The 25,473-nt window shown below is 57.3% G+C and overlaps 13 protein-coding genes across 13 annotated transcripts; 6 read left to right on the top strand and 7 right to left on the bottom strand.

The window, feature by feature from the left end:
- Positions 1 to 69: 69 nt before the first annotated feature.
- Positions 70 to 804, bottom strand: BDY17DRAFT_322954 (kinase-like protein; the record flags this gene model as incomplete). Its single annotated transcript, XM_033736913.1, has 1 exon — positions 70 to 804. The coding sequence occupies one exon, from the start codon at positions 802 to 804 to the stop codon at positions 70 to 72; it is 735 nt and encodes a 244-aa protein (XP_033590649.1).
- A 189-nt stretch (positions 805 to 993) lies between these two features.
- Positions 994 to 2,698, bottom strand: BDY17DRAFT_294942 (uncharacterized protein). The gene has a single exon (XM_033733216.1). It carries the CDS (start codon positions 2,431 to 2,433, stop codon positions 1,249 to 1,251), a length of 1,185 nt encoding a protein of 394 aa, XP_033590648.1. The 5' UTR covers positions 2,434 to 2,698; the 3' UTR covers positions 994 to 1,248.
- A 195-nt stretch (positions 2,699 to 2,893) lies between these two features.
- Positions 2,894 to 4,349, top strand: BDY17DRAFT_294940 (uncharacterized protein). The gene is made up of 3 exons (XM_033733215.1): positions 2,894 to 3,414; positions 3,486 to 3,517; positions 3,579 to 4,349. The coding sequence occupies exons 1-3, from the start codon at positions 3,295 to 3,297 to the stop codon at positions 4,069 to 4,071; spliced, it is 645 nt and encodes a 214-aa protein (XP_033590647.1). The 5' UTR covers positions 2,894 to 3,294; the 3' UTR covers positions 4,072 to 4,349.
- A 24-nt stretch (positions 4,350 to 4,373) lies between these two features.
- Positions 4,374 to 5,647, bottom strand: BDY17DRAFT_248287 (uncharacterized protein; the record flags this gene model as incomplete). The annotated part of the gene is made up of 2 exons (XM_033730899.1): positions 4,374 to 4,683; positions 4,740 to 5,647. The coding sequence occupies 2 exons, from the start codon at positions 5,645 to 5,647 to the stop codon at positions 4,374 to 4,376; spliced, it is 1,218 nt and encodes a 405-aa protein (XP_033590646.1).
- A 523-nt stretch (positions 5,648 to 6,170) lies between these two features.
- On the top strand, positions 6,171 to 7,077 carry BDY17DRAFT_248969 (HAD-like domain-containing protein; the record flags this gene model as incomplete). Its single annotated transcript, XM_033730945.1, has 2 exons — positions 6,171 to 6,230; positions 6,286 to 7,077. The coding sequence occupies 2 exons, from the start codon at positions 6,171 to 6,173 to the stop codon at positions 7,075 to 7,077; spliced, it is 852 nt and encodes a 283-aa protein (XP_033590645.1).
- Positions 7,078 to 7,541: 464 nt separating this feature from the next.
- Positions 7,542 to 8,532, bottom strand: BDY17DRAFT_309394 (uncharacterized protein; the record flags this gene model as incomplete). The annotated part of the gene is made up of 2 exons (XM_033735328.1): positions 7,542 to 8,363; positions 8,413 to 8,532. 2 exons carry the CDS (start codon positions 8,530 to 8,532, stop codon positions 7,542 to 7,544), a joined length of 942 nt encoding a protein of 313 aa, XP_033590644.1.
- A 1,374-nt stretch (positions 8,533 to 9,906) lies between these two features.
- BDY17DRAFT_294927 (uncharacterized protein) lies at positions 9,907 to 10,677 on the top strand. The gene has a single exon (XM_033733214.1). The coding sequence runs from the start codon at positions 9,993 to 9,995 to the stop codon at positions 10,374 to 10,376; it is 384 nt and encodes a 127-aa protein (XP_033590643.1). The 5' UTR covers positions 9,907 to 9,992; the 3' UTR covers positions 10,377 to 10,677.
- On the bottom strand, positions 10,582 to 12,691 carry BDY17DRAFT_309392 (aryl-alcohol dehydrogenase; the record flags this gene model as incomplete). The annotated part of the gene is made up of 2 exons (XM_033735327.1): positions 10,582 to 12,395; positions 12,454 to 12,691. 2 exons carry the CDS (start codon positions 12,689 to 12,691, stop codon positions 10,582 to 10,584), a joined length of 2,052 nt encoding a protein of 683 aa, XP_033590642.1.
- A 627-nt stretch (positions 12,692 to 13,318) lies between these two features.
- Positions 13,319 to 15,324, bottom strand: BDY17DRAFT_294924 (uncharacterized protein). The gene is made up of 4 exons (XM_033733213.1): positions 14,832 to 15,324; positions 14,539 to 14,761; positions 14,323 to 14,473; positions 13,319 to 14,177 (listed from the first exon to the last, which is right to left on the bottom strand). Exons 1-4 carry the CDS (start codon positions 14,993 to 14,995, stop codon positions 13,789 to 13,791), a joined length of 927 nt encoding a protein of 308 aa, XP_033590641.1. The 5' UTR covers positions 14,996 to 15,324; the 3' UTR covers positions 13,319 to 13,788.
- A 47-nt stretch (positions 15,325 to 15,371) lies between these two features.
- Positions 15,372 to 16,884, top strand: BDY17DRAFT_294921 (GNT-I family-domain-containing protein). Its single transcript, XM_033733212.1, has one exon. The coding sequence runs from the start codon at positions 15,538 to 15,540 to the stop codon at positions 16,828 to 16,830; it is 1,293 nt and encodes a 430-aa protein (XP_033590640.1). The 5' UTR covers positions 15,372 to 15,537; the 3' UTR covers positions 16,831 to 16,884.
- A 134-nt stretch (positions 16,885 to 17,018) lies between these two features.
- On the top strand, positions 17,019 to 19,767 carry BDY17DRAFT_120836 (uncharacterized protein). Its single transcript, XM_033729309.1, has one exon. The coding sequence runs from the start codon at positions 17,093 to 17,095 to the stop codon at positions 19,541 to 19,543; it is 2,451 nt and encodes an 816-aa protein (XP_033590639.1). The 5' UTR covers positions 17,019 to 17,092; the 3' UTR covers positions 19,544 to 19,767.
- Positions 19,757 to 21,579, bottom strand: BDY17DRAFT_120823 (alpha-1,6 mannosyltransferase subunit). The gene is made up of 4 exons (XM_033729308.1): positions 21,308 to 21,579; positions 20,300 to 21,246; positions 20,054 to 20,247; positions 19,757 to 19,991 (listed from the first exon to the last, which is right to left on the bottom strand). The coding sequence occupies exons 2-4, from the start codon at positions 21,225 to 21,227 to the stop codon at positions 19,971 to 19,973; spliced, it is 1,143 nt and encodes a 380-aa protein (XP_033590638.1). The 5' UTR covers positions 21,228 to 21,246; positions 21,308 to 21,579; the 3' UTR covers positions 19,757 to 19,970.
- A 1,668-nt stretch (positions 21,580 to 23,247) lies between these two features.
- On the top strand, positions 23,248 to 25,441 carry BDY17DRAFT_120811 (uncharacterized protein). The gene is made up of 2 exons (XM_033729307.1): positions 23,248 to 25,000; positions 25,079 to 25,441. Exons 1-2 carry the CDS (start codon positions 23,434 to 23,436, stop codon positions 25,144 to 25,146), a joined length of 1,635 nt encoding a protein of 544 aa, XP_033590637.1. The 5' UTR covers positions 23,248 to 23,433; the 3' UTR covers positions 25,147 to 25,441.
- Positions 25,442 to 25,473: the final 32 nt, after the last annotated feature.

The raw sequence follows: 25,473 nt of genomic DNA, 5'->3' as shown, positions 1-25,473 counted from the left end.
GCCTCGACAAATAATGATATCCGACAGAAGCTGTTGAACTTCCGTAGTCGTGCAACTCCCGTCCCCCTTTCACCCAATCATGCTCTTCTTCCTCCCCCTCATCCTTACATCCTCCAGCCTCTTCAACGTCGCCTTGGCCCCCTTATAACTCCCCGCATACGCCTCCAGCACAACGCCAAAAAGCGCCTCTTCGCGCGGATGCGTGGAGCCAAAAGCGCGCTCCAGCACATACAAGTCGACCGCACGATCCTCCTCCTGCACAGCCTGCGTCGCGAGCCCGAAATCAATCAGCACAATCTCCCCTTCCCCCGCCGTGCTCCCCTGCTCTTCCACAATCATATTGCTACTCGTCAAATCCCCATGCACAACCCCAATCGAATGCAATAACCCAACCGCCCTCCCGACCTTCCCCAACAACCCTCTCAACCAAGCATCCCCCTTCTCCGCCCCCTCAGCCCTCCACCCCCAAATAACATCCTTCACCGTCCGCCCCGCAATCCACTCCAGCGCAACCCACCCCTCCTCCCAACTCATCCCCAACACTTGCGGGACCCTCACGCCCTCCCGCCCGCACTTCACCAGCGCCCGCGCTTCCGCGAGGATGCGCTGGCGCGTCAGGCGGGCGTCGAGAGTCGGGTGGCGCCAGGGTTTCGGGGGCCGGATTTTGAGCGCGCAGGGTTGGTGGGGGGTGAGGAAGGTGGTCTTGTAGAGGGCGGCTTCTGCGCCGCGCGTTATTAGGGTTAGGGGGGTGGGGGAGGTTGTGAAGGGGGCGGGGAGGTAAGGGGTGCCTGAGTCGGGTGACATTTTGGTTTGGGTTGGGTGGTGGCGGGGAGCAGAGGGGTGTTGGTGTGGTGAGGTGAGGTGAGGTGTGATGGCTTGCCTGTTTGAGAAAAAGTTGATGTGGGGCAGTAGAAGCCTTGTCAGGCACCGAGACTCACTCACACGACTGACGACATTGACGAGGGACGGGAAAGATGGCACAGAGGCGCAGGGTTCAAAATCATACTCATTTCGTTGTGTCGAAGGTATCTCAGGTCTTCCACTAAAAACACGAGTCCGCCGCTCTCGGTATCATCAACGCGCGTTGGGTATCGTAGAAAAATCATCAGGCCCTCCCTCGTCCTTCGCCCGCCGCGTCGATCCCATGAACGCCGAAAAAGAAATGCTCTCATAGACTCGTACGTCTCGTCGAAGACGTGTGTGCTTCATTCGACGCGTTCGGCCTCAGCGGAAGCCAGTCACCACGCATCAATCCTCCCAGATCGTCTCCAGGTCTAGATCTCCCCTCCTTTCGCCCCCACAGATACTCCACCGTTTTTTCTCCCCACTCAATCCCAATCCTAACCCTGTCCGCCGTCCACCGCGACCAACATCCAGACTTCGCCTCCTCACTCCTCCATTGCCCGCATCATTCTCCCCGTCGCTCTCGCTCTCGATGACGAGTTTCAAGCGCTCCATCACCTCCGCCTCGGCCACGCTTTCCATCTCCGGCGCGTCCTCGATCGTCTCCAAGGAGGAGATGGAGGGCGAACGGCTGCGCATGGAGGTCGGGGTGGAGGGCATGCTGAAGGAGGAGAAGGAGGAGGTGCTCGCGTAGTGGTGCAGGGATTGTGGGTATGCTTCGTTGTAGCGTTGGGGGTTGAGGGTGGGGGAGCTGGAGCCGGAACGCGGGGTGTGCGATAGTTGAAAGGTCGGCTGGTGGTGGTCGGTGGTTGGAGGCGCGTTGGAGAAGCTATGGAGGGGTGAGGCGGGGCGTCGGCTGCCGCGTTGAGAGCTGGAGCGGGAGAAGGAAAAGGATGCAAAGGCCGAGGAGGAGTGGGGGTGTTGCAGGACGGGGCGTGGAGTGAGGTCCAACTCGCTGTCTTCTTGTATTGCTGCAATGCCGATGCCGTTGGTCCACGCGCTGTCGCTGCTCATGTCGAGCCAGCTCGGCGAGCGCGAGGAGGTGTTGAAGCCGCCATCCTCGAATTTGAAGGGACTCCCGGCTCGAGCCGAGGAGCGTAGGGGACTCGGTGAGAGACTGCCAGAGATTGGTGTCGGGGCGAACGAGTCCAACTGACGCGGGGTGTTGGGATTGGGCATGGAGTGGGCTCGCGTCATGGGAGGAGCAGCGAGCGACGAACCGCTGGTGCTCCGGGTGCGCAAGTGGCTGCGAGAGAAGGGCGAGCGATTGCGAGAGTGGCCGCTCCGACTGCTGGCGGTGCTACTTCCGCCGCTGCTGCCGGGTCGGTCGCGGGTGTCCTTGCCTTTCGACCAGGCTCGTGACAGCAAGACCGGGCTCGGGTCGGTGATGCTTCGCGTTTGCTCTGGTCGCCGCCCACTGAGTGACATGTCGGCCAGGGCGCGCACTGCGTCATCCTCTGTTGCAGCATGATCGACGACGATGCTAGGTTCTCCGCCTTCCCTTCCGTGAGGCTGGCGAGCTTCTTCCATTTCGCGCGGTGTTGTCGGCGAAGATGGGGTGGAGAGGGATGTGGAGTTGGCTGTGGTGAAGTGAGGGGGCACAAGGCGTGGTTGTTGACGCCGTTAAATTCCACCACACGTTGCTAAGCGAGGCCGGCGGAGCGACCACATGGTCTGCCGCCTTGGTTGTTCGGGAGGGACAAGAGATGAGGAGGATGGAGGCGGAGGGGACGGTGAGCTCGAGGCAAGCATGCAGTCTTTTTAGGGAGGATGGAGACGGAGGCGGAGGTGCATGTGCATGTGCATGTGCAAGCCGTCGGTCGAAGCGGGACCGGCGATAAGCTGGTCGTGCCTTCCGAGTCCGCTAACGCACGCCTCGGTCCGGCCTCTGCAGCTCTTGCCGGTGGAACCCTCCCGGTGGGGGCCCTTCCCGATGGATGCCTTGACGCCTTCCCGCGGCCTTTCCCCCCAATTCCATCTTCATTCCCCACGCGTCGCCGACCGTTTACGATCTGCCAGCCACCCAATTTCCTGCTCATCCTCCATCCGGCAAGTAGTAATCTCCGCGGAGTGCAGTGATCCTACGGAGCTTTCTGGTTGGTACTCTACGTCGGCTCCTACAACTCGTGCGTTGACTGACAGGGTTCCGATTCTCTCGTGGACGTATGTACGCGGTTGGGTGCAGAAGGCGTGCGCCATGTCCAACGGCGACCACCTCCTTGGTATATAGGAGGCCATGCCCGCGTCGATAACACATCCCTAGACGCGTCTTGTTCCTATCCGTCTCTTCTACTGTCTTTCCAACTGTCTCTACTGCTGTTGCGCCGTCATCTCACCTCGAGTCACTCGTTTCTACACACTCTCTTGCTTCATCTCTCTTTCAGGAACACAATGTCCAAAGCTCTTCTCATCGCCGGCCTGCTGGGCCTCGCTGCCGCTACTCCCTCCCCATGGAAGCAGCCCAAGCAGAAGCAGTGCCCCTATCTCAAAGCCATCCCCGTCAACGCTACCGTCAGTCGTGCTCCTTCCCTCCATTCATCACCCGCCCTCACATCGCCTACTCACTTTCTTGCCTCCTCTAGTTCGACGATCTGACCGCGCTTCCAATCACCGTGTACGTCCACCATCCTTACACACGCCTCACGATGCTCGCCCAACTGACGCATCATCTCCAGGCCCTTGATTGAAAACGAGATCGGCAATTACGACTACCTCTTCTGGTCCAGCTTCTACGCCGCCAGCTCCGAAGTTGCAGACACCTCCATCAGCACCACCGGTCTGATCGGCCTCATCCCCCAGAGCCCGCCGAATGTCGCTGCCTCGGAGGGCGCCACCACGAATGTTTTCGACACCCCCACCCTCTACTCCAACTACACCGGAAGCAAGACCGTCTACTTTGACCTGAAGAGCTTCTACTTTGGCTGTACCGCGGTGTACGTACCGAGCTCGGGAGAGATCACCCCTGCTCTGCTAATAAATCCGCTGACTACAACAGCACCGATGGCGAAGTCGACTCGCCTGAAGACTGCGACGTCACGGTCCAAGGCTACTCGGGTGTCGATCTCGTCGCAACGCAGACCTTCTACTTCGGAGGCGACCAAACTGGCAGCGGCATCTTCACCGCCAACATGGTTCTTGCAACACTCAATGGCAACTTCACCAAGCTGACCGAGGTGGCATTCAATTACATTAACACCAACGGGGGAGACCCGCCGCCCGCTTTCGCCGTTGACAATGTCATCTACGATGTTTATGTCAATGCTACGAAGCCGTGCCCTCAGCATCACCATTGGCATGAGGAGCCGCACCACCACCACTGGAACTCGTAGAGGGTAGAATACGAGGGGAGCCGCGAGGGCTGGTGATGGCCATCTTCCTTTATGGAGTACATGTTGCGCAAAGATACGACTGGGTCAGGGCTTTGGACTTTATTGCTGTAATACCAATAATATCGACTTCACTTCTACTCCTCACTGATCCACTTCCCGCACCGCAAACGCAAACAGTCCATTCGACTCCACCGATCTCTCGTCCACCAATTTTCGACTCGTCTCCACTCCCATGGTCGGCACCTTGTACTCGAACGCCTTGCCTGGCGCCGGGTTCTTCCCGTCGACGGCGTACGGGAAGGGAAGGTAGTCTGGAAGTAAGCCCATCTGTCGCAACATGGTCGCTCCATCCCATCCAATGTGCTCGTGGTACAGCCGATCGCCTCGAATGTTGACGACGCTTGTGAAGGGGAGGTCGCATTTCTTGCCTGTTGGTGGGATGCCAGGGGCACTGTAACTCTGTCAGCTTGCCACACCATGTCTCGAGGAACATTGAGCGAAACATACAGCCAATCAATCATCTTATCATGCGTAAACGAAAAGATAAACTCGTCAATCACGCGATCAACTCCCACCGTCCGACTGACCAGATCCAAAGCGGTGTCGTCAGGATTATTAAAGATGAAGTGATTCGCGTAGAAATGCGTCAACTTCGCCCGCCCAATGCCGCCCGTCAGCGTCGGGATGTGGTTGACGTACGGCTCCTGCACCATCGTGCCCATCGTCTTCTCCACCGCCCGCTCCCCGAACTCGAACATGCAGTGCTCGTCCCAGATGGCCTCGAGGTCGAAGTAGGGCCCGTTGGTGAGGGGTTTGAGGAACGCGAGGCAGCGCGTGTGGCTTACGGCCGCCGGGGAGGATTTGAAGTCGTCGTGGGAGGGGATGGTGAAGTAGCTTCCCACATCAGGGTAGTGGAAGGATTTGGTGCTGTTGGCTGCGGCTTTGGATGCTGTGCCGGCGAGGTGGCTCAGTTGCGGTTTTGTGGTTTGCAGGGTGCTGCTGCCGTAGGTGATGACTGCTACGATTTTGTCGGTGGCGTCGATAGCTTTTGAGATGTGAGACGAGTCTTTGGTGTTGATGGCGATGACGCCCGTCTTCTCCGTCGAGTCGCATTCGGCCAACTTCTCCAATGCGGCGAGAGCCTCGTTCAACTGCTCCTGGAAATTGGAATGCTGCTCGGATACCGCAATTTGCGCGACGGCGAAGCCTTCCTCCGCCCACTTCTGAAGCGGTGGCGGATCGAGTGTCTTTTCGTGGCCACTCAGATCCAAGCCCTCGGGGACGAGGAGAATCAGCGCTGGGCCGTTGCCACGTCGTGTCAGTGGCGGCTGGACGGTGATGTCTTTCGAGACTTGGTATGGTTTGGCCGAGGGGAGTTGGACCTCGCCATTGGTTGTGCCGTTTGTGCCGTTCATGTTGATTGCCTTGTGTTCAAGCCTTTCCAGAGACTCGATGATACTTGTGCAATAGATATATCCCCAAAGCTACCCTAGATGTACGCGGACCGTGAACCGAAAGACTCGGTCCGGATAGTGACGGCGAATACCTCTGTCTCTGTTCTGTTGATTGATAAGACGAGAGCTGAAAGCAAGTCAGATGCGATTAAAGCACCGTGTATTGAAAGGAAGTATCTTGCTCATGGTGGTTGCGCGATCCAAAGCTCATCTCGTCGTATCATCGAGGTGGAGAGAAGTGGGGAAAGTCTGGACCGCGATGTCTGCCTGAGGCATCAACACTCACAGCCGCGGAGGCGACGCCCAGGCCGAGGCAACATGCAGACATGCCGACCTCGTAGCAGACGGCCCCAGACAGTCTTTAGGGTCTAGAGAGCTACATGTCTCCTAGATACCAGACGTTGGCGCATTGACATCCAAAATGTCCTCCCCAAGATGGAGCAAGGATAACAAGACGTTTGTCATCATGAACACCGTCCTCGACATGCCTCCACCGACTCGGAAGCCGCCCATGGTCCTACTCTTTGACATTGGTGGTGTCTGCGTACGTATATCCATCATTTTAAAACCAACCAAGCACGCACTAAACACCCTTCCAGGTCGTATCTCCCTTCCAAGCAATCCTCGATTACGAGCGATCCAAAGGCATCCCGGAAGGCTACATCAACTGGACCATCTCGCAATCCGGACCGCAGGGCAGCTGGGCGCGCCTCGAACGCGGCGAGCTCGTCTGCGACCAAGTCTTCTACAAAGCCTGGCACGCAGATCTCACCAACGAAAAGCGTTGGCGCGAGTACCACGCCCGCCACCTCGCCAAACAACACAATCTCAAGTCCAGCCAGGGCGCCGAGGAGGCCGCGTACCAGGCTCCTCCTCTTCCGGAGATCGATGCGGAGGCGCTGCACAATGAGATGATGAGCATTGCTCGACAGCTCGATCCGCACATGGGGCCCGCGCTCAAGAAGCTGCGGCAGCATGCGGATCGGAGTAATGGGCGGCTCATTCTTGGAGCGCTGTCTAACACTTCGATCTTCCCGCTGGGGCATAAGCTGTATGACGGAGCGACGAAGGATGGCAAGGCGAGTAGTGCGCTGGCGGGCATATTCGACGTGTTCATCTCTAGTGCGCATATTGGTATGCGGAAACCTCACGAGGAAGCGTATCAGTACGCCATCACGAGATTGCACGAGTTTGTGAAGACGAAAGACTACCGGGATGGCGTGCGAGCCGAAGACATCACCTTCTTGGACGACATTGGACAGAATTTGCGGACGGCAAGGAAGTTGGGGATGAACACGATCAAGGTGAATTTAGGGCGTGCGGATCTGGCTGTGAAGGAACTCGAAAAGATCACGGGCTTCGATCTTTCAAGTGATATGGCAAGGCTCTAACGCGTGCTTTACCTCTCTATAAATGGCCATTGCTCTTATTTAGATACACTCTCGCCTCGTCAGGCGGCATAGATGGAAGACTCGGAATCTCGCCCTTGGCGTCGTCCAGGTTGCTGGCATCAAATGCAAACAACCAGTCCTTCCTCTTCTCCCACCCCCAGAACATCGGATTCGACTCGGCGTCGGCTTCCATCCTTCTATCCCGCTCATCTCGCGCTGGCCCATCATACAGATGTAGCCACTCTTGCAGTACCCTTGTATTCCTCGCGACGTATGTCGACCGCGGCTTGCGTGCCTTTTCATAAGTGTGCAGGGCTTCAGGGATACTCGAGCAAGCACGAAGAGCAGCAGCCAGAGCAGCCGCATCTTCAGTTGATTGCGCCGCTCCTTGCGCCAGATAGGGCATCCTGAGAAGATTTAGGATTAGCAATTGCCTTGTCTCACTTGATGGACTGTCCAACCCCTTACATAGGATGACAAGAGTCCCCCAACAAAGCAGCCGTACCATTAGGCGTCACCCAATGGTCCAGCTGATCAAAGTCCGCAAGTTTCCACTTCAAATACTCGCCCGTCATCGCACACAGCTTGCGCACTTCCGGACACCAGTCGTGAAACCGCTGCACCAGCTCCGAGTTGCTCCGCGCCGACTTCCAAATCTGCCCTTCGTCCGCCAGCGGCTCGCCGCAGTCCGAGGCGTGCGTCACGTCGATGATGATGTTGTAGAGTTCGCCTCCGCGCAGCGGGTAGCCGACTGCGTGTCCTTCGGGCCCCATCCAGTGCATCGCCCAGGGATTTTTGACTAGATGAGCCATCTCGGGGTCGTCCAATAGCGGCTGTGCAGGCACGAGGATTCGATACGCTACGTCGCCAGTGTCCTGCGGCGGAAGAGGGCGACCATTGATCTCGTCTCGGATCGCCGACTTGATGCCATCCGCGCACACAATCAAATCGCCCTTCACCACCTCCCCTCCCACTAACGTCACAGCAGGCGTCTCGAAATCATACTTCTCCACTCTCGAGCCCATCCGGATCGTAATGCGCTCGTTCTCCTGCGCCGTGTCCACCAGCAACTTAATCAAGTCCGCGCGGTGGAGGAAGTAGTAGGGCGCACCGTACCGCTTCTCGACGTCGGAGAAGTCGAGAGACAGCAGCATTTTCCCTTTCCAGTCGACAAACCGGTTCCCCATGGAGACATCTTTCTTCACTTTGCTAAAGTCCACGCCCCATGAGGTGGAGAGTTTGTGCGAGTTGGGCGGCACGCGGATGCCCGCTCCGACCTGGGACGACTGTGATTAGCACATCGATCAGTATAATGATGGTTGCCATTCGCCCTACTTCCTCAAACGCCTTCGCGGATTCCAGGACGGTAACTCGGTGGCCATCTTTGGCGAGCGCGAGAGAAGCCTGTAGGCCTCCGATGCCCGCTCCGACGACGATGATGTTCAAGCTCTGCATTCTTCAACTCACACTCGTGTGTGTCACTCCGTCCGTTCGCGCCATTTTATTTGGCTGGGGAAGTCGGGGGTAATGACCTTGCCGAGAGGTGAAGTCCACGCTCTCATCCGTTGCCGACTTCGCTCGGCCGGCACGCGCTTCCGAGCAGAGGCGTTGTCTTCACGCCGTTGTCTGTCGCACATTTTCAACGAAGGGCATTGATTGATTCCGGGTTCTTCAAGGTAAAAGCACCAATCCGCGAAATGGTTGTGACGATTCTCATTTCCCGGGACGTCAATGAATGGACCCAGACCCGCCTGGAGTCAACACCGAGCCTGATCGAAGGACACTCGCTACGATCATCACGCAAGCGATCGAAAACATAGCTACATCCAGGGCTGAACAATTTAGGCTGTCTAGGTGATTTTCTGATGTGTTCAGATTCGCTCAACCCTGTCCATCGCCACGATCTCACCTCCACGCTCGATCACACTGTCCATCTCGTGGACGGACATCTTCTTGATCGCCTCTCGTCTGGCTCCTACGCGGCTTACCGGTCCAACACCTCTCAATATCTCGCGCACGTGTTGGCCTCGTGCCACTCACGCATATCAACGGCATACCCCAAGTCTCCGCCTCCCATCGAGCAGATTTGTTTTGCGCGACGCGCGAACCTCCCGTTGGGACGGAACGGAACGATGACTGCCACGCCCTCGTCTCTCGCTCCAAGTCGCGCGCTATGATGTAGTAGCACTCGCCGATCTAAAGAAACATCGTGAGCCAGAGGAAACGTAACAAGCACGTTCGTGAGGTAAAGCAGGATCGTGGCGTGGGAAAACGTGGATCGCAATGCGCGCTAATGGAGCGACTATTCCTCCTACACATTTAGTCGCCGGTCTTCGCTTTGCGGGCGCGAAAGACAACTGCGTCGATCAGCGATCGTGACGTGACGTACTCGGCAGCGTGGCTCGATGCTGAAGAAGTTGTCCTTGGTCGTTTGAGCTGGTGCACGCCTTGTTGTTATGGCAGGAGTGTAGTGGTCCTTGGAAAGTCACGATGACTTCGCCTGACGTCTGCATACATAACAAACACACTGACTCCAAGCGCCGGCATCAGCTGGAAGCAGGCTAGTCACGCCGTGCCCTATGCAGCTACCGAGTAACAACGAGGTTAGCAGACCATTCGCGCGACCAGAGCGAAGCTGAATTCTGATATAGCTGAAAAGCTCCTCCTTCCCGACCTGGCGTTTGCCGATGCTTGCCGTCATCGTCGTCCAGTAACGAGACTAGCCTCGCGAAACGAGGGCAAGGCTGAGAATGAGGGCTGCTCGATGCTAGGAGGACGACGAGAGGAGATATAAAAAGGGCACGGCGGGAGGCAGTTGTATCGAGGTGATTCTTGTCTTCTCAATTAAACATTAATACTTCTAATCAGTCTATCCTATCCGCCCAAACGGCCCTTGCCTCCACGCCCACGTCACCATGCACTTCCTCAACATCCTCGCCCCCCTCCTGGCCCTCGCCGCCACAGCCACGGCAGCACCAGCCGAAAGAATCTTCAAGCGGGTCGGCTGCACCTGCAACGCAGCCTTCACGGCCGTGTGCGAAAACGGCGCAACCGAAGCGCCGCTCAACGTCGAGAGCGGCGTGTGCACCTATGCCTGCACGCAGCCGCGCGGCGGCATCAAGAAAATCTACGGCGAGACGGACGGCGACAACTGCCATCGCCTGACGGCGTACGGGACGAGCAATTGCGAGCAGCCGACGTACTCGTCTACCACCACGGAGTGCAATCGCGGCCAGCCGGGGTTGACGTCGGGGAATGCGCAGTGGTATGGGTTCATTGCTGATTGTGCCTGCGAGTGAGGGCCATTGTCGTGGAGGCGGAGGTTGAAGGATGGGTATATAACTTTTTGTGTCGTAATCGATCAATGTGAACTTTGTGTTGCAGTCTTGAGAACGAACATTTGTTGCCTCGCCGGGATTGTGATGGACCTCCGCTGCTGTAGTGTCCCACTCCCCCGGGCTCGAAGCTGGAAAGATTGAAAAGCGTCGGCGAGGCCAACACAGTTCAAGGGAAGCCGCACATGAAGCCCGCCACGACCGCCAGACTCGCCACGACCGACACCAACGATGCCTTCGCAGTTGCGCCCGCGCTCTTGGCGGAGCCTCCGTGGTGCGCCTCGCCCCCGGACTTGTGCGCTGTCGACGAGCTCGCCGAGTCGCCGCTACTATGCGACGACGCGACAGCAGCCGGCGCCTTCTTGGTAAGCCAGTGCGCCTTGATGATGTCGCTCGCTTGCTCCGCGATGCCGTACGTCGAGGCCATCAAATGCGCGGAGAAGTCGATGGGCGGTACACTGGCGTCTGCGACGCGAACATTGGAAAGGCCGTAGACGAGCAGGTTTGCGTCCACAACACCGCCTTGGTCGAGCGGCAGCATGGCGCAGGTGGAGGAGGGATGGTACTCCGTGAAGCAGTTGGGGCGCATCCACTCGTCCAACTCGGCGGCGCTTTGCACACTGGAACCTGGCCAAACTTCGGTCATGATGCCGGCAAGAGGACCGGTGGTGGCGATTCTGCGGATGAGTTGGAGGGCTGCCACCAGCACAGCAGCGTCGTTGGGGTTGCTGAGGTAGTTGGGGTTGATGGCGGGGTAGTCCATGGGGTTGGAGGAGTTGATGTTGATGCTGCCTTGGCTGAGGGGATGTTGAAGGGATGCACCCAGGTTGATGGCTCCGTTGAGGTTGTTGCCGATCAGAAGCTCGACTTGGCCCACGGGGCTGGACCAGATCTTCTTGGAAACCGTCTCGTAAATAGCTTGGAAGCCGGCTGTGACGGTGTCGCTGACGTATGCGGGCGCATAGTTGTTCATGTACGACTCGATGGTGGGTTGCATGGAGTCCACCACGGACGAACCGAAGAGGACGGTGGAGTTGACATATGCGACACCATCGTTCACGTAGGACAAGAACTCCGGGCTGGCTGCGGGCGCACCGCCGGCGGCGTAGATTGCGCCGTCAGTTTGCTCGCTGGTGTTGAACTGAATTTCGATGCTCAGGTGATCTTGGAGATGCTGTCCAACACCTGGAAGGTCGAGGACGACAGGAACACCCGCAGCGGAAAGAACACTGGCAGGGCCAACACCGCTGTACTGCAGGACGGTAGGGCTGCCAACCGTTCCACCCGCGAGAATCACTTCCTTTTTCACTTTGACCGATTGGAAGGTCGCGCCGCCGTCCATGGTGTATTGAACGCCAGTAGCAGTGAGGTTCGTGGTCGCGTTGTTGAACAGAAGCTTGGTCACCCAGGCATTGGGCAGAACGTCGTAGTTGGAACGCGGAGGAAGTGGGTCGAGGTAACCAGTGCGACTGTAGGAACGGGTCCAGTTGGCAGGGTTGATGGCCGACGTAGCGACAAACGCGCCGACATTCGAGCCTCCATAAGCATCATTGGTGTCTACCACGCCAGCATCTGCGGCGGATTGCATGAAATCGGCAATGTAAGGGAACGTGTAGCCAGGGTATGAGTTGTGGATAGGCCCGCTGGTACCATGGCTCGCGGCATTCCAGGTGATATCGGCCTCTTGGGCAATGGCTGCGGAGGGTGGAGTAAATGTCTCACTCTTCTTGATGGCAGCATCGAGCGACTCCCAGCCCCAGTTGTCCGCACCGTCCATGCCTCCCAGCATCTCTTGCCATGCGTTGATTTCGTATTCGGTAGGGCGGATGAGGTACAATCCATTGATGGCGGAGCTGCCGCCGAGGACTTTGCCTCGAGGCCATTCCATTGATGTATCGTTCATCTGAGGCTGAGCAACGGTATGGAAGTTCCAATCCGCGGCAGTGCCCCATAGCGACTGGAAGTAGGCGTACGCCGGAGTATCTGCAAGTTCGTTTGGGTCAGGGCGTTGTGCAGCGCAGGATTTTCAAATAGTACATACCGATCTGCGTGCGGAACTCGTCGCCATCGCTGCCCGCTTCGAGTACGAGGACACTGAAGCTCTTCTCTTCGGATAGACGTCCGCCGAGTACGAGACCTGCCAAGCCTCCTCCGACAACAACAAAGTCATACTCGTCTGCGACCGAGTCGACAATGTTGCGCTTCTCAATCTGTTCTGTTGGCGATGCCGAAGCGAAGGAAGCGGCCAAAGCCAACGCTGCGCCCAAATAGCAATGCATGATAGACCGAAAGAGTGTAGAGTGCGCGCGCGCGAAAAGAATGGAAAGGAAACGAGAGTCAAGGAGAGGAAGCAGAATCGCTAACCCGCCGACCTACATAATTCGACACGCGAAGGACGCGGCAGATGCAGTGGATCCCAGGCTCGCCGGGGCAAAAGGCTCCGACGCAGGTACGCCGGTTTGGCAGTTGCCACAGCCTCTTCACGGGCCAATGTTGGGGTGGTTTAGCCCCATGGTGACCAGGTTTTGGCGGCGCGTGGCCAAGGGTGAAGTCAGGGAGAGGCGCGGTGATTGGAGGAGGCGGTGGGCTAAATGCAGAAACTAAAACGGCTAAAAGTTCGGGGGTGGCCCGCGCGCGCGCCATTGAGAAATTTCCACATGCCACTCGAGTCGGATCGTAAGTCGACGCGAAACTCGAGAGGGAGCAGCATGGGATGAAAGACGGCGGTATGCGCGGTCATTGTCGAGTCGCGGACGACATGCTACACCACCGCATTCAACGTGTCACCCGGCCACCGCAGCAGAAGCATGCCTCAAGGCTGCGCTCTTCGCGAGAATCCGTCGCCAAGATCGGCCAGATCTGCTCGACGCGTTCTGCGCTGCGCCACTGTTTTTCATTTGAGAAAGTGATCATCGCCCGCCGTCTCCCTGCCTTTTGCCTTGATGATGAATCGGAGAGTCGGCAACCGGCGTTCAACGGAATGCCGGTACGCAAGCATCCCACGCATCTTCGATTGGCCGCTATGCAGCCTCTTGATTCGCTGGTCCAGCACTTCGACTTGTGACGTATACGGTGGCTCCGGTTACAACTGCTGCTCTGTCCGGACTGCTTCACATGCCTTCCGTGGCTCCGGAAACACCTGAAACTCGAGTGAAGACGATCTCATATGCGTCTGCGAATAGTGGACTCTGCACGAACAAATCACAATCACTGCAGCGTAAGGCTGGAGTCAAATCATTCCATCTCCTCTGGCCGACTGCACGCGCAACCGGTAGCAATTCCGTTGATACCAAACGTAATCCTTGGACGATATGTACTTTGCAGCTAACCCCGAATCAAAGGAGAGGATAGACTAATGAGACAGTCATCCACGAGGTTACGCGGCTGGGGTAGCAACAGCCCGGGCCAGCATCGACTGGGTGTATGGAACAACAGCAGAAACAGGGACCACCGACGGCGTGAAGCTCGTGCAGCCTGATTCGACAGCCGTTCCAATATACCACGCCGCTTCACCATCACCGCCGGCGCACAGATAATCCACCGAGTTGCCGGCAACAGTGCAGGCGAGCGTGCAGTCGCCGTTCACTGACTCGGGAGTGCATTCCAAGACGTTGTCGTCACTGGGATCGGAAAAAAACTCGACCGCGGTATCTCCGGCCCCTTGCATCGCGATTTCGTCCGCAGTTGTATGATAACCTCCGGACTGCTCGATCAGAGAAGTGCCAGACAGCGTGAAGGAGGTTGGATCATGCTCTTCACTTTTGTCTGGGTGGACCAATGTCAGTGTTGCGGTCGTATGCGTGGCGTATGCGATGTGCTATCAAATGACGAATGACAAACTCACTGCGGGTTGGACGTTAGTGACTGGCCACATTGCGAGGGTGCCCCACGGGCAATCCGTGTTCTTACCTGAAATTGGGATGGCCCGAATCGACGGAAGCGTACTGTCCATCTGCGCTCGTTCCGGAGCCGAAGGCCATAAGTAGGAAGTTGACGATTGGAGATTCGACAACGACAGTGCCGGTCACCGTCTTTGTTTTCGTGACCGTTTTGGCAGGACCCTTGCGCGCGAAGAGACCTGCTGTTAGCTACGACCAAGTCTCCGACGTGCATGAAGTTATCTTACGGTGTGATGCCACCACCATGTGGTTTCGTGCACCGGCCAGCCACCATTCTTACAAGCCGACGAGATTTCGGGCCCGCTATTGTATTGTGCGAGACAATTTGGTTTGGAAGGCGCGCTTCGCTTCGCTTTGGTTGTGGCCCCGGCAACAGACGTCACCGTGGTGAGGGGTGAGATCCCGCATGAAGTGGTGGTTATGGTGCTTGATCCAACAGTCGTGACCGTGCTGATGAGGAGGACAATGAAGTCAGTACCATACCGATCGGCACACTCGTGATGGACAATGTGCTCCTTACACGGTGGTAGTCGATGTTTTAGAAGGGCCCCATGCCGTACTGGTGCACGTATAAGTGTAGTGGTTGCACCACGCCGACGCACTGCTGCGATTGGCAGTACAGACGCCCCCGGCTGCAGCCCAGCCGAAGGGGATGGCGAGAATCCCGAGGATCAGTGAGAACATTTCGGACCAGGTACGATGAGAGCTTAGGGTGAAAGAAGCATCGCCAACTTCGACCGGGGACTACCGAGTTTATCTGCTGCTCGTCGTGCTCCGCGGGGACTAGGTCAGATCGTGACTTTGGCGGTAACTCTACAGCCTTATGCAGCCACGCCAAGCCAATGAAGCTGAGGAGAGGGCGAGCTGCCGACGAGCAAGGGCTCTGTTCAAGCTCGGCATCCAAAGGACAGAGATTCTGCGAGACTTGGTGACTCCATGGTCACATCTGACGTGTCAGTCTGGATAACATGGCGGGCGCAGGAGTCCGCGTACGGCCGTAAGGGAATCATAAGGTACTTGACACAGCAGTGAGCACCTCACTTAAGCTTTAACAACGTGCGGGATCGTGCATACAGTCCCCCTACTAGCTACTACTACTGCATTTCCTCAGGTGGCGCCACGATTCCCCCTAGGTCTGGCCCTCTACCCCTCCTGCCACTTGCGATCGTTGTCGATGGGCTTTCTTCTCCTTGTCCAGACTGGCTGAACACCACAAGAATAATGTCATGCGCCATTGGCTGCCCGCACGTCCAGTGTGCCTCCCGCGTCGCCTCCGGCCGGGCTTCGTTGGCGTGTTGGTAGCACTCTGTCTGCTCCTGCTCTACACCCGATCAAATGATCGCAGCACGTGGTCAGCAGCGGCGCCAGCGTTGCCTCAGCTCAACGACGGCCTCAACCCAGTCCAAGCTCAAGGCAGCGAGCCGGGACTCACCATCGAGGGAGCTTTGAGCCCTCCATCCCTGCCTCTTGCCCAGTCTCCCATTCCCGTAATCATCTTTACGTACAATCGTCCCGACTACCTCCGCCGCACTCTCGACTCGGTTCTTGCCGCTCTCCCTCCGGACCGCTCTCTTCATCCCATCTTCGTCAGCCAGGATGATTTCGGTCCGGGGACCGAACAGGTGATTGCGTCCTACGAGGATCAGGTCACTCACCTCAGATTTGTTTGGGACGGCGACCGGCGGAAGAAAGTGTCAAAGATCTACACGAAGATTGCGCGCCACTACGAATTCGCCTTGACCGAGGTCATGGACCGCGTCGAGGGCCATGAGAAATGGGATCGAGTGATTATGCTCGAAGACGACATGCAACTCGCACCCGACTTCTTTCCCTACTTTCGCCGCATGGCGCCCCTCTTCGACACCGATCCGAGTCTCTACTGCGTCTCTGCGTGGAACACCAACGGTCAAGCGCCGCTTGTGGCATCTCCTACAGCGACTTACCGCACCGAGTGCTTCCCAGGCCTGGGGTGGATGTGGTCTCGCGCTCTCTGGAATGAGCTGCGCGGGTGGACATATGCCTGGTGGGACGAATGGCTGCGTGACCCTGTTCAGCGCAAAGGTCGCAGTTGTATCATCCCCGAAGTCAGTCGGGTCACTACATTCGGCGAGCGCGGAGCTAGTAGGGGAGAGTTCTTCAGCTACTTCGAGGCCATGCGACTGAACGACGTGAACGTGGACTGGGAGGCGGTAGACTTGGGTTACTTGCCGCAGCAGCAATATAACGCCTGGATGACCGAACAGCTGCAGGCAACCGTGTCGGCGGTCGGATGGGAGGAGGCGCGGAAGGCGATTAGCAGGGAACTGGATATAGATGGTAAGGCGGTTGAGGATGTGAAGGAGAGGTGGATCGGCTATCGCGACTTGGACCATCTGACAGCTATGATGGGGGATATTGGCCTGATCACCAAGCACAAGGCTGGCATGCCGAGAGCGAGTTATCGCGGCGTTATTCACGTCCGGCATCGGGGAGTGAGGGTATGGCTGGTGCCGGACAACCTCAGCCTACCAGTCGTGTGATGTAGAGCGGCCAAAGCTAGAAGGATATGTATGATAGATGACTATATGTTCGAGTTGTGAACGCGACTGTGTGACCATTCCAAGTGCGATGTATTGGAGACGAAACACCCGGAGCCTTGCAAGAGACATCACGTGACCGTATCGACGCCTAAAGCGGAAACTGAGCAGCCGCAAAGTCTCGACGTCACCTCCGTACCTCGAGCCTCTCTCGACTTCACAACGACTTCTGCATTCTCGCGAGTACAGATGTTGACAGTCGCAGATGCTGTGCAGAGTATGCTCGGTCCGGCGGGCGAGAGTTGACCTTTTCCGTCAGCTCGCTTTTCCGTCGCAATGGCACTTGGTCTCTGCAAGGACATACTCTGCTATTGCAAGCACACAGCGTGACTCTTCGGCGAAACAGAGTCCACGAGGCGTGGTCTCGCCTTCACTTTGGGCTGCTAACGGACTGGTTATTACGACGGCGCCATCACGCACAAATACAGATCAGCTGCTGGACGCGATAACACAGAACGAAGTTAAATCTGATATTCCGCCCAACTCCTCCGCTACACCAGTCCTGTCATTATTATTGACCCCATCTTTCGCTCAAAGCGCATTCGATCCGAATATTGCCTTGAAAGCATGGAAACGCATCACAGGACTCGAAGCCTTTCCCGGACCACTGCATGCGATCACAGCAGTTGTGGACAGATTACCATTCGGCAAGCGAAGTGCTGGGTCTGAAGGCCTGGCATACCACCTTTCTTTTGATCAGGCGCCACCATCATACCCTGATCACGAACAACGACAGCCGAGAGTGCAGGGCCGGCAAGCGCAATATCAGGACAAACCAGGCTCGTTGACTTTCAGGACAGCTCCGGTTGGTGCGCTTACCTGGTCTGTCCAGCTCCCTTTGGCCCAGACAATCTTCTCCACCGGTCGTGTGAGTACAATCACGCATACCCAGTATGTCCCTGATGCCTCGAATCGGCTTCAACTGCACGAGTACAAGGATTGCACATCGGTGACTGTGTCCCTGCCGAGTCGCGGTGCAACTCATGTCGGACTGGATCTACCAATCACTCCGCTTGCGCCGCCTCGTCTGGTGAGGCATAGCATGGGGAACATCGTCCGTGAAGTGTCGAGCAGCCTGCTCTCCTCAGCTATACACGATGGAGAAAGCACGGCAACACAGCCGGCAAGCCAAGAATTGGAACAGATGATATCGGAGTACTTCGTTGCCAAGAAGATGCAGCCACAACCGGTCGCAGTCTGGGCTTTGGTAGTGCCGTCTGATCTACAGGGACAGTCTAATTCGGACTCGACGACGATGCTGAACATGGATATCGATCAGATCAAGCGGTGGTGGAACCATTCGCCCGACTCAAGCACACACGGTGATTCTCTCACCCCTCTGAACGCCGAGATTCTACGACTAGTAGAGCAGGGTGCGAGGATCTGCAAAGTGTTGTCCGGCGGCGGTGGATGGGGCAAGAAAGCGGGTCTGCTGAGTCTAGATCCGGATGCTTCTTACGATCCTCAGAAACCACAAGGTCTTCCAGACACCTTTCATTCTGTCCTTGATGCCGCTACTGGCGCAGAAGCATTCAAACACGCACAAGCCAAGGCGCTAGGCGAGACGGTGAAAGAAGGCGATGCGGTCATGTTCCTTCTCGGGCACCACGGCCCTCGCGAGCCGTCCAATAGGCAGGAATATGAGGCGGTGGAAGACCAAGGATCGCTCTTTGGGGCTCTGCCATCTTCAATCGATGCTACTGCGATTCCCGAACAGTCTTCGCCTGGAGGACTTGCGGAGGAGGCATCGGTTCGGCATTGTCCTGGCACATTCGGGCTGCTTTCAGAAGGCGGGATGGCAATCACTCTTACTCCGTCTGCAGCCGGCCGGGGAAGCAGCGTGGGATCAACAGGCGTCTTTCGAACGAAACTGGATGTCCCATATGCAAGATTGCAGTTTCGAAGCTACTCCACAAGCCGCGTCTCGTCTCAACAACCCCACGAGACAATCGATGTACCAGACATCCTCCGCAAACAGACGATAGTCTCCACTGCACGATCGAGCGCGAAACCTGGTGCCTCGACCCGGGACCAACAGCCGACTTCAAACCAGCAGCGGCCGCAACACGCCAAAACACCGGCCCGGTCTTCATCCCACGACATCGAGAACACCGCGGCCACCACCAAGCCCACATTCCGCATCGGAGCCAGTCAACATGCACCGAGGAAAGACCTCCTCCACTCCTCCGGCACGACCCTTCTCCCGCACGAGACTCTCGACGAGCCACTACCGTCCAATACCAGGACTCCAAAGCCGGAACCATCAAAAAAGCTACACTCACGCCCCAAACGATCTTCCTCACCCGACAACGCAACCCTCACGAACACCCCCGAAAAGCAACGCCAAACCCGCATCCGCTACGTCCAACGCACGTTTAGCAAAGGCGTCCGCCGCGTGTACCTCACGCCTGAGTCCTTCTCGCAGCAACACTCAGAGGAGCTGCACGAGCAGTATCAAGCGCGAGCCCGCCGGCGGGCGGCTATAAAGCAGCATCGGAAGACCTCGGTGATGCAGGATGCCATGAATAGCAGTAGTGATGCTTTCGGCTCCGTGGAGCCGCAGCCGTTCGGGGAGGAGGGCTCGTCGGCATCGCTGTTGGATGAGCGCGCCAAGAGAGATTTGGTGGCTGATGCGCTTGGGTTTGTCAGGAGGTAGGTTGGAATCCGACGAGCCGACTGGGGACGGTGGTCCATCATGATCGAGTAGGACTTCCACCGATACTGCGAGGAGAGAAGGCAAATACGATGTCTTTTGATACCCATCGGATAAGGATTCCTGACGAGTGCGCCTCGAGGAAGCCGTGAAATGCAAAAGCAAACGCCAGAAGCTACTATGCTGAGGGTATTGTGTGTGTCCTGCAGTCTTCCGCCTCTTCCAAAATGCATCTAGACTGCGCCGGTCCCCCCAAGTTGTCACCAGATCAAGGAAACGCAGCAATTATAGCCCCGGAGAAAACACCGCCGATGATATCTATGCAAGATTGGACAAAACAACACCCCAGGCCGTCTCTGTGTATGGTTTTCTCGTGTTGCTTTGCCGCCATTTGCCAGCCCGGTCACTTCCCAAATAGTACCCATGTTTTTCATTCGTTGTAATGATACACCTATCGGAGGAACCAATCGTCAGCGAAGACTGTAAACTTGAGGATATAGGGGAAGGACGGACATAATAATTCGGCAGGCCGAAACTCTCCCAGCCTAAGCGACTCGCCATTTTGGCGAAGCCTTCCGTCTCGATTAGATGGTAGAAGGGGAAGGGCGGGAACATGGCGCCGTCGCGGTGCACGTCGGCTTTGACGAGCAGCGCTGTGCCGCCTACGCCGTCGAGTCTGACGACATGGTCGGATGCGCCCTTGGGGTCTAGAGATGTGATTAGCTTGGGTTGCAATCCAAAGGGACAGGCAGTGCGTACCGGCCATGTACGCCATGAGCGAGCGATACGTAGCCATCTCTGCGTATCCTTCTAGCAGAATCTCATCCGGGCCCATTTTCTCCGCGAGGATTTGCGCGGTCGCCGAGTCCTGCCAGCTGTTGAAGTCGTAAGGCCGCGTGGCCATGGCTCCCTTCTCCTCGTCATAGTACCGCTGGAAGCAATTCGGGACGATGATGGGTTTGTTGTGCGAGGCCAGATCTTGAATGAGACTCGGTGGCGTCTCGACAATGTCCGAATCGAGCCAGAGCACCCAGGAGGTGGTGGGGCCGAGGGTGGTGAAGAGGATGCTGTTGCGCGCGCGGCTCATCCTCGATCTCCGCTCTTTCTGCACGTGGAGGGCGTGCCGCTCGCTTTCGGCTTGGGAGTAGAGGTCGGAGGGTTCGTGGTCTTGGCGCAGGATGGTGATGCTTGCGAAGCGATTCTTGTTGGTCGGGGCTTGGGTGATGGCTATGCGTTCTTGGAGCAGGGTCGTTGCTGCGTTGCCTTCTTTGCCTTTGGGAATGATGAAGCCGAGACTGATGAGTTCGTGGGGGTAGGACATCTTTTCGAGGTTCTCCCAGTATCCTTGGTAGAAGCGGGCCAAGGGGGTGAGGATGAGGACTGTTTCGCGGTTGCCGATGGGGTCGCCTGAGGTGGTGACGTTGTTCATCTTGTAGTGTACGACTGGCGGCGGGGGAGGAATTTCGCCGGGGTCGAGTTTCGCGGGTTTGCGGAAGGGGAGGGAGGGGGGCGAGAGGATGTTGGAGGCGGCATCCTTGCTCTTAAGGAGTTGTCTCGAGGCGACATTGGGGATGGCGGCGAGGGTGTCATCGTCGCCGAAGAAGAAGTAGAGGAAGCAGACGACGAGGATTGTGGCGAGGATGTACGTGCTGGTACTGTTCCGCCGTACAGGTCGAGGGACCGGCATGGCGAGGGGAGTGTGATGCCTGATGGGATGTGTCAGTGTGTGTTGATGCAGCGTAGTGTGCAGGCGGCATTGAGACCGACCACCCCTATAGATCAAGCAGCATCGCAACGGGGTCGCGTGTTGTTATTGCATAGGCTGCGAGATCATTTCCGACATTGCGCTTCCATGGGGAGATGTGGGAAGCAGTGAATGAAAAGGAGCAATGCGCGTTGGGGAAGCAGGTGTAGGGTAGGTCGTTGGCGAAATCCGGTATGAAGTGGATTAGCTGACGTTACGGCCGGGACAATTTTGACACGCAAGCAACGAGAGGGCGGCTGTTTCAGAGCACGCGCGGGCTGGGCCGAAGCAAGGCCTCAGGCCTCCTTTCTCAAGTGCACGCATTGTGCGACCAGCAGACCACATCGTTTTCTACCGTTCTTCAAGTCAGTCAAATTGTTACTGGACCTTTGCCAGCATTGAAACTTCGGTCCAAAGAGATCTGCTTGCATGTGATGTTCTGCCCGCAACACGGATCTGCTTCCGACCCTGCATGTCGCCCTATGAGTAACTGTATAGAGCATCGGTGGAACTCCGAGGAAATGAGATGATGCATGCAGCAAGGCTTGAACTATGCAAATAGGTCATTGAACGATGACGGCAACGGACTAATTACCAAAGATAGCAGGTAAGCTACAATCTTGACGACTGAAGCATGTGCTTGATGCCGACCGCCGGCTCGCCTCGCTCTGCTTCAACGTCTGCCATGCTGGAAGGATTGAAGGTCGGTGGGAGATCAGCAGAGCAAAGTGAAACAGTACCGTTGCCAACGCGATAGACGCCGCTCGTGGTTCGTCAGGGTCCGCATCTCCTGTACTGTATACGCCCTCAGGCTGCAGTAGTTTGAATGGAGAAGATCGCTTAGACGGCTGGTCCCCGACCGAAAACGGCAAGGGGGCGTGTATCTGTTTCACGTGGAGCAATTGGGCCGCAAGTACATCCAACGGATACTGTACACACACGGATGTTGCTGGGCAAAGTGCTTGCCACCGCCATGGACGAGGATGCTGCACCATCTCACCGCCTCACCGTAGCACTTCTTCAGAGGTCCAGCCATCTTGGCTGGGCATTGTAGATGGCGCGGAGAAGGCGATGATCAGTGGTAGGAATAGCGCAGGCCCACGACCGCGCGCAGTAGCGTGCAGCGCGCGTTGCGGGCGTTGTAGCCAATTACCGACCGTCGACGCGCCCCTGATGGGAGAAGTTGCCCTTCCCGCCCCTGAAGCAGCCTAGCGCCCGCGTGCGCTCGGCCAGTAGTGCACGCGCTTGGCTCCCCTTCCTTCCACATCTTCCCGCTGCGTGGCGTGTGCCTCCATCACTTTCCTCCTCCTCCTCCTCCTCCATCACTCCCTCTCCTGCATCCGCTCGCTATCCCTTCTCCCCTCCTCCCTCTCCCCCTCCTCATCCCAGCATCACTCATCCCGCTTCATTCCTTCTTCTTTCTCTATCCCCTCCCCTTCGTCGGTTCTAGCAGCAGCGTGCTTGCCTTGTTTTTCCCCTCCCACCATTCCCGCCCATTCCCTTCATTTTTCCCACATCACCCACGCCGCGAGCTTTCGCCTTCGTTCCGCTGGTCGTCTTCACCCACCAACATCTCATCCCTCCACCGACGCCTCCACAAGACCGGGCTACCCTTGGTTTCCCCGTCCCTCCGAGTGTCGCTTTTGCCTGCCTGGTCTGGCACCTCCTTCACCGACGTATCATCATTCAAGTGAGCCACGCGAGCTTCCCGCTGCCGCTTGTGCCTTCACCTGTCCCACCTCGTCGACATCTTCACCTCACACAACCCATTCCTGAACAGAGGAAGCCCTGGTACAAACCTTGAGAAAGAGACTGTACCATCGTCACCTACACTCAACCAACGCCCAGCTTCCATCACGACTATTGCTCTGTAATCTTTTAATATTCACCGACCACCACCCACTCTGCTTTGATACAGCAGCCTAATTGTGGTGCTCGAGACTCGCTAAGCTCGCGCTTACTGGACCCCCCTGCTTCTCTTCACCAACGACTTTGTGCACCACCACAATCAGCATTCCCATAACTCGCGTTCCTTCGACTTCTACTTCCAACATCACTCTCTGTCCTTCACAGCAGCCGGTCTTCCAAAGCGTTCCGATCCTTGCTTCACGACTGCATTTCTCGGAAAGTTCGCACGACTAGAAAAAGCATGAGCTTCGACGCTGGCGGTCTGGCTCAAATGGCTTACAACCCCAACCCCAACAATCCCTTTCCTTCCAACGGCTTCAACAACCCTGGTCCTGGCTTTGGTCATCGTCAGCGTTTCAGCAATAAGAGGCTGAGCGTTGCTTTGCCTCCCACAATGAATCACATCAGCGAAGACCAGGTGGATAACCCCACCCCGCGCACCAGCCGCTCGCATCTCCTGGCTGGCCTGCGCACCCAGCCCAAGACGCCCGCCACTCCAGCTTCCGCTCCCTTCAACCATACGCAAATGCAGGGGCTCGGCGCTTCGCAGTGGTCCGATGCCGGCAACTCCTCTTACGGCCAAGACTACCCTCACAACGCCGCTCCTCGACACGATCTCGCCAGCCAGTACGGCATGGCTGCCGGACGCCAGATGTATGCTTTGCCGGAGCAAGTGCTTGCCCCGCCATCGCTCTACGATCAGACCGAGGAGATGGACCCTGCCGTTTTGCAGCAAATGCAGATGACGAGCTTCTACCTGGCACAGCGTCAACAGCAACTCCAGATGCAGCTTGCCAACCTCACGGCATCGGCGCAAGGCATGAATCTTAACGGCGGCATGTCCCACAATGCAGCACCACAGCAGAACTCGCACAACATGTACGCCCAGCAACAACACATTCAATCGCCTATCGAAGTACCTGGTCAGCCGGGCGTCTACCTTGTCTACAACCCGCTGACACAGGGGTACAATTACGTACTCGACACCCAGGCTGCGTCTAACACCTTCCAACCTGCCACGCCAACAGTCAGCGTTACGCCTCCGGGCTTTGACCGACCAGGCGCGACGCGTGCCCGCTCTTACACCCCACCCAAGCTTGCGAATCCCTACGAGAACGAAGACGTCGAGCCTCTCCCTCCGCCATCGTCTACCGCATTCCGACGAGGCCACAAGAAGGCCGCATCGCTCCTCATCAACCCGCAAGCCGAAGGTGGTGCCTACGGCGGCGCTAGGACAAGCTCCGCAGCGACGTTTGGGAGCCAGCGCAGCGTCATGCCCACCCCTCCCATGACCGGCACATTTGGACCCGGTGCCGCTCGCGCTGGCGAGCATCCCATTCGTCAACCGCGCGGCCCACCTCCACTCGAGGAACTCTCCGCCCTGCCTACGACCAAACATGAAGGCAGCAAGAATTTCGCCGCTCGTCAACGCCGCGCCGCCCTTGACAGTCTCGTGCGCGCCGGCACCAGTCGCCGCGGCCTGTCTCGCTCCTCCAATGGTAGCCCCGTCAGCGATGCCGGCTTCCATCTGTCTCTGACCGAGGACGCCGAGGACGACATCGCCACTGCTTTCCGCGGCTCGGGAAACCGCAAGATGAGCCCCATCGGCACGGAGATGAAGGAGAAGCGCAGCAGCCAGGGCTCCACGGATGGGTATTTCGGCCTCAGCTCTGCGTCGAGTAGCAGCGAGGGTGAGGACGTGGGGATGTACAAGCAGCCGCCGACGCCTGCTACGCCTGGAGGTACCACGGGCGTTGGCAATGGGAGCGGCATCTACGGAGCGGATGGAGCGAGGAAGATGATGTATGGTGTTTTGAGTGCCACGTCTGCTGCTGCTGAGAAACGGAAGAGTGCTGCTGGGGTCGCATACTGAGGGCCCTGTTTTGTGGCAAACGAGGTGGATGATGAAGAGAAAGAGGAAAGGCTACGACCAACCATGACTGGGAGGAGATGACCCAAGCAACAGACTGAGTTTCGATGGCTGCGACTTCCGCGCTTCGCTGTGCGATTGCTGCGGAGTTGCGCCCTCGATTGTTCGTGTGCATACGTTAGCGAGGGGAGGTTTTTTTTCTTCTTCTCGTTGCTTTCAAAACCGATGGTGCTTGCGCACCGCGACGATTTGCTTTGTTTTTATTAACGGCCGAGATGGGGATTTGGTTTCTGCCGAGTGGCTGCTGGAGAGCGTGGCACGAAGCACAAAGAAACGATATTTGTTGTTCGTCGAGACTTGGCGTATGATACCTACCTAGAATATGATTTCTCTACTTCTTGCTAGACATTC

This window comes from Neohortaea acidophila, assembly GCF_010093505.1.
Source record: "Neohortaea acidophila strain CBS 113389 unplaced genomic scaffold BDY17scaffold_4, whole genome shotgun sequence".
NCBI classification, from domain to species: domain Eukaryota; kingdom Fungi; phylum Ascomycota; class Dothideomycetes; order Mycosphaerellales; family Teratosphaeriaceae; genus Neohortaea; species Neohortaea acidophila.
The sequence above is the reverse complement of the archived record's forward strand: the minus strand, read 5'-3'. Positions and strand labels throughout refer to the sequence as shown.